Source organism: Dioscorea cayenensis, unplaced genomic scaffold (assembly GCF_009730915.1).
Source record: "Dioscorea cayenensis subsp. rotundata cultivar TDr96_F1 unplaced genomic scaffold, TDr96_F1_v2_PseudoChromosome.rev07_lg8_w22 25.fasta BLBR01000679.1, whole genome shotgun sequence".
Lineage (NCBI taxonomy): Eukaryota > Viridiplantae > Streptophyta > Magnoliopsida > Dioscoreales > Dioscoreaceae > Dioscorea > Dioscorea cayenensis.
The window spans coordinates 23,197-29,280 of record NW_024087070.1 but is presented as its reverse complement, the minus strand read 5'-3'; the positions used below and the strand labels follow the sequence as shown (position 1 = coordinate 29,280).

Below are 6,084 nucleotides of genomic sequence, written 5' to 3'. Positions count from 1 at the left end.
CTCCTCCCTCCTTGGAGCTCGTCTATTCATTGGGTGATCCCTTGCTCTCACGTTCGAGTGTTTGCTCGTCGTTTAGGCTGGTGAGTGACATTTATGCTCATTGCAGTCACCTCCAGGGTTCTTCGCACCTGGGTAGTACCAGGACCCTTGTGCCCCAGACTGCACCGCCCGCCCTATGACCGAAAACTAAAATGAGGCTTGTGACAAGACGCGGACATTCCTCATGCTGCGGCTCCCTCCGGTCCGTTCCCGGGTTGGGTTAGGGGAACATCTGATCAATTTCCTTCGCGGATCCAAACGTGCTCACAAGGTGCACAATAAGAATAAGACCAATAGAGACTTCATAAGAGACCATTTGAGCTAGAGATAGTAATGCTCCTAGAAAGACATATTTCGAATATAGAGGACTTCAAGTTCCCAACAATCCACGAGAATATGATACCCCACTATGAACGAGCACGTCCTCTGTCACCTCCCACCGCGCTTACGGCTCTATACCCCAACCCAACTTGCTCTGGCCCCAGGTCCTCCCACATCTCTTCCTCGGTAAGCAGACCATGGAAGTAGGGGGTATCCGCTTGGGGACCCGATAGAAAGCAGACATATCTCTTTTTTTCCCTCCCGACCGAACCCGCCTCAAAAATCCAAATAGTTGGTTGAAGTCCGGTCGCGTCGAAGACATCTTTTTCTCTGAGGAGGAGGCTTCATCGTCTGGCTCCTCATAAATGATGTTAGGATCGGCCGGCTCATCCTCAGAATCCGAAAAGAAAACAGAGACAGAACAAAAAGAAAATATATAATAAGACTGAATAGTATGTCGAAGACATGATCATTCATATCAATTTCAGCATGCAGGAAGGGCACGGAAGCTACCGTTTAACAAATGCAATGCAAGCAAGGTAGCTTGCTTACTCTCTGTCTAGCTTGCATTAGCGGCAAGGAAAGGAGGCATTGGAAAGACTAGACCATACACATTAGTACAAGAGGCATTCAGGAAGCGACTAGTCGCTTCTGGCGAAGCTTAACGAAGGCCGACGACTACATAGAGACAACTACCACGATAGCGAAACCTATAGAGGAAGAAGCAGTCGCTTGACGGACGAAGCCGATCTGATACGATAGGCGGGCGAAGGGAGCGAGACCAAGCTGAGCCAGACATGGAGTGGCGAAGGGGGCCTACTATAGGTATATGTGATTAGTGTGAAAGACATCGAACAAAAAAAAAAGTGAACTATTTCACAGTGTGATTGATCAGACAAGTACCAAGGGCTTTCGGTAGCTTTCTTTCATTTCCGAATTTTCTTGCGAAAAGTCTTGCATTAGTATGAGTTCGTTGACCGCGTAAGGGACGATCCATCTTGATGATGAATTCCACGATAACAAGAAATAGAAATTAATCATTCGATGTCTGCTCGTTCTCTCCTCTTCAATTCCCAATGAACAACATGATCTTGACCTATCATTCGTTCAATTTGGTCGATCTGATACTTAGTTAACTCATTCATCTTGATGTTCCCACTGATACCTAATCGATAATGAACCTGAATGGCTTTTTTTAGGGTCCAATTCCATCCATTTTTGTTGAGGCAATTCTTGCTTGTTCATCGGGAACTGATTTAGCTCCCCGAGATATATGACATTCTTTATCCTTCTCCTTTTCTTGGTCTTCTCGGCTGGAATAAAAAAATGGGTGTCTCCTCTATTCCCTATAGAGGAACTTTTACTATAGCCATGGATGCTTCTCTCAACGAGTGTACTAGGTTTTTTTTTCTTTCTTGAGCTTCTATTTCTTCAGTTAAGGAGATTCAGGAAAAGATGGAATAGGAAGATGTGTTTCCAGAACGAACAAGATACAGGTTGAGAAGGGGGAGTTAGCAAAGTTGGACAAGATTGGAATGGGCATAGGAACATGTATTGATGTACCAGATCGGCTAATGCTCCCAGGTTGATGCGATGTATTCCACCAGTTGACTGGAGACTTTATTATTGGTATATCGATCGGTCCAGCACGGATTGAAATAGGAGCCAGTTCGACAGGAAGCTTTTGAAAACGCAGTGCACCCGGGTAAATAAGGAAAAAGATGAATATAGAAGTTAACCGAGCATCCCACACCCGAAAGGTACCCCACATAGGCCTTCCCCGAAACCCCCCAGTCACTAAGGTAAACAAAGTAGAAAAAGCACCAATTTCTATACCGGTTTTGAAAGAGCGAAGAAAAAGGGGATGTTTTGTTAATGGGAACAAGAAACTATTTATAGCCAAAGCGATATAAACAAGAATACTCATCCGAGCCGCAGGAACATGTACATACGGAATACGAGAATTTCCACCTTGTTGAAAATCTGGTGGTGCTACCCGAAGACTTGAATGAATAGCCATCGCTGTTAAGAACAACCGAGATCCAAAAAGAATTTTCGCGTAGCTTCTTGTCTTTGACATAAAGAAAGAAGGTTGTAATAACGAAACAGACATGTGAGAATTTGGTCCTTGCCTTGCTAGTGGAACAAGAAAGACATGGATGTATATTCCATACGCAATCAAAGGATTTCGCATGCTCAAAGAGATTAGATTAATTATAGTAATTCCCTTGCTTAGTTTTTCGCTCCGCTCGTGCGTGGCACTCCTTGCTTGCGGAGCGGCATACCGGAAAAAAAGGATTTTCTTTCTATTCTATTCTATATGGGCCCGTCACCGGACTACGAAAAAGGAGTCGAAGCCTTTCTCTCTCGTCAGTTTTTGCTTACTTAGCCTTCTCCCCTCGACTATCTATTTATGTGATATTCCAATCTTCCAACATATATATGTTAGGGGGATTTTTCTTCAATCCTCTATCATTTGTTGATAGATAGGGGCTTCTCGCCCCTGACGAGAAGTCGTCGTAGGATATTGTGGAGAGGCGGAACATTAAAAATGGACTATAGACCTCTATGAACTACCTTTTTATGTTATGGTTTCCGCCTATACACGTTATCAAGTTCTGCTCAAGATTTGAATTTTAAATAGACTTATTTATTTATTCCTACGAAATTCTATTGATCCCATCAGGACCAGCCCCCGTAACGTAAAAAGAATGCAACAAGCTAAGATGGTTTAGTAGACCAAGCCCCAAAAGACATAAGCTCAGGTATTCCATTCTTATCTCCATGGGTTCAGTTCCTCATTATCCCAAACATATCCATTGGTCGGTCCTCAACATGGTTTAGTAGACCGACCCGTCCTATTAAGTATAAGTAAGGGAACATCCGGCACATCAAGCTAAGATGACTCTTAAGGAGGTTGTTCTCGGAACTTCATTATTTGAGTGAAAGGGGAAAGAGGAATTTTTTGTTCGAAAGGGGGAACCAGTCTTTCTTTATCCCTGTGTCGGTGGAAGAGAACAATTGCTTGAAGTGAAGTAAAGCCTTAGCCTTAAAGTAAAGAGAGAATTCAAGTAAGCTTTCCTGGCAGCCTATGAATGATTTTTCTTAATGCAAAAAGACTAGAATAAGTAAGGTCGAGCAGCACTAGTTCCGACCGAGAAGCAGATCCCAGCTTAGTATCAGCAGCATAGGTAGCGACACCAGTACCAGTTATGGAGGAGGCAGTCCAGCCAGGCCGAGAATGAAGTAGTTCATAAAAGAAGATCTTCTTTCTGGAGCCCACCAAGCCAGTCCAGTAAGTAAGCACAAGTAGTAGTTCTATCAGGGAAAGTAGGCTAAATGGCTTCTTCATGAAAAGCTTACTTATCCCATTCTATTCACTGCACTCGAGGATTTCTATAGCGATCAAGGCACGTATGTACATGTTGCTGAATTAGGATAGGAGGATGAGGACGAGGTCGTGGCAATGGGTAGTCTGGTTGCCCAAGGAAGCAAGGCAAGAGGAAGGACTTTCGTTACCCTATTGACAAGACAGAGTCTTATTTTGATATCTTGTTGAAGATGAATAGGATTAAATTGCCTCCCTCTGACTACATTCAGCCTGGTGATGATAAGTTAGATAGGTTTTATAGATATTGCCGCAAGCAACAAGCAATAAGGGTCATGGTACGAGGTACTGTACTGTTTTGATCTTCAGGACGTTGCAAGCCTTTCGAGATAATACATTGGTTTTTGAAGACGAGTACGAGTCATCCCCCCACCAGACAAAAATTGAGACCAACCCTCTCCAAAATCATTCTGCCACTGTCAACATGGTGTCGCACTTGGGAGGTGATGATGTGATTCCTTATGTATCTGTATCTGTGTCGCTTGACAAGTCTACCTCTGGATCCGTTGATCCATCTCTTTCTGTTTGTTCTTCTAGGTCGGCTGACCCTGGTCTTGTTCGAGTTTATTCCCCGCTCGCCTTTTTCGATATGGTTGTGCCCACTTCCTTTCATTACTTCTATGTGTTTGCCTTGCTGAGTGACACTGACGTAGTGCGAACTTGAGCAGTGCTCGCTCGTGCTTTTTCTAACCGGGGAGCACGTCGCTTGTCCAAGGCAGGCTTTCCTCCTGAAGCTCTCATTTTCCAATGTGGGTTTGCCAGCTTCAAGCTCTACCCTTACATATATATATATAAGTTTTTGCCCCTTCCTCGCTCCGCCTAGCATACGTATTCCCTCACACCCCTCGAGGATGAAAAAAGACTTGGTTTTCAATCTCGTCCTGCCCTACCTACCCATTTAAAGCGATTCATAAAGCCCCGAGGGGTTTGATCATCCAGCATACATGATGGTAGACTGTGTCCGTTCAGGCATCACGTATCAAGGCATCGCAATCCAACAACATCTCAAAACAAGGTCTCAGCCAAGTCGATAGCTCGTGGACTCAAGTCTGAGGGAGAGGGATCGTCGATCAATGAGAGGCGAGATTGGCTATTGGAAGGATCGGTTCCATTTAGATTAGTTCAACAGATTAGAAATGTGTGGTCAGGGTGAGAGGCTTTCCGGTGGAGAAGAAGGGGACTCCTATCCGAGCTGGAAGGAAGAACTGAAAGATGGGGATTGAACCACCACCAGTCATTAAAGCCCTAATCTATTTATTCCTTAAATTTATATATATATATATTGGAAGAATGAGGTTAAAACAGAAAGCGAGCAGGAAGCCGAGAAGTCAGGCTAATAGACCGGATTGAGTCGATCAACAAAACAAAACAAGCAGAATCGACATGAACCTGAACGTTGAAATGAAGTCGGCAAAACAGATCCGTAACTTCGGGAAAAGGATTGGCTCTGAGGGCTGGGCACGGGGGTCCCGGCCCCGAACCCGTCGTGTGTCGTGCTCGATGCGTCCAAAGGCGGAGCAGGCGAGCGCGTGTCGGTTGGGGGCGGATGGGAGCGGCCCGCGCAGCGCTCCCTCGGCGGGGCCTTCCCAGGCGTCGAGCGACCGACTCGAAGCTAATGCGGGCAAGGGGAATCCAACTATTTAATTAAAACAAATCATTGCGATGGTCCCCGCGGATGCTCACGCAATGTGATTTACGCTCGATGCTACGAATATCAAAGTGAAGAAATTCAACCTAAGCGCGAGTAAAGCGGCAGGGGAGTAACTATGACTCTCTTAAGGTAGCCAAATGCCTCGTTATCTAATTAGTGACGCCGCATGAATGGATTAACGAGATTCCCTACGTCCTCGTGTACTATCCGAGTGAAACCATAGCCAAGGGAACGGGCTTGGCGGGAATCGTGAGGAAAAGAAGACCTGTTGAGCTTGACTCTAGTCTGACTTTGTGAAATGACTTGAGAGGTGTAGGATAAGTGGGAGCCCTCGGGCGGAAGTGAAATACGACTATTTTTAACGTGATTTTACTTATTCCGTGGACCGGAGGGGGGCTCCGCCCCTCTTTTTGGCTCTAAGGCCGCGCCCCGCGTGTGGCCGATCGGGGCGGAAGGCATTGTCAGGTAGGGAGTTTGGCTGGGGCGGCACATCTGTTAAAAGATAACGCAGGTGTCCTAAGATGAGCTCAACGAGAATAGAAATCTCGTATGGAACAAAAAGGGTAAAAGCTCGTTTGATTCGATTTCCAGTGCGAATACGAACCGTGAAAAGCGTGGCCTATCAATCCTTTAGCCCTTGAGTTTGAAGCTAGAGGTGTCGAGAAAAAGTTACCACGAGGGATAG

The 6,084-nt window shown here is 45.4% G+C and overlaps 1 protein-coding gene across 1 annotated transcript; it reads right to left on the bottom strand.

Moving 5' to 3' along the window:
- Window positions 1–1,795: 1,795 nt before the first annotated feature.
- Window positions 1,796–2,581, bottom strand: LOC120254869 (putative cytochrome c biosynthesis ccmC-like mitochondrial protein). The gene has a single exon (XM_039262876.1). The coding sequence runs from the start codon at window positions 2,552–2,554 to the stop codon at window positions 1,796–1,798; it is 759 nt and encodes a 252-aa protein (XP_039118810.1). The 5' UTR covers window positions 2,555–2,581.
- Between the last annotated feature and the right edge of the window lie 3,503 nt (window positions 2,582–6,084).

What these genes read in the sequence shown, in the direction of transcription:
- LOC120254869 (XM_039262876.1), bottom strand. Translation starts at nt 2,554, where the DNA reads ATGCGAAATCCTTTGATTGCGTATGGAATATACATCCATGTCTTTCTT.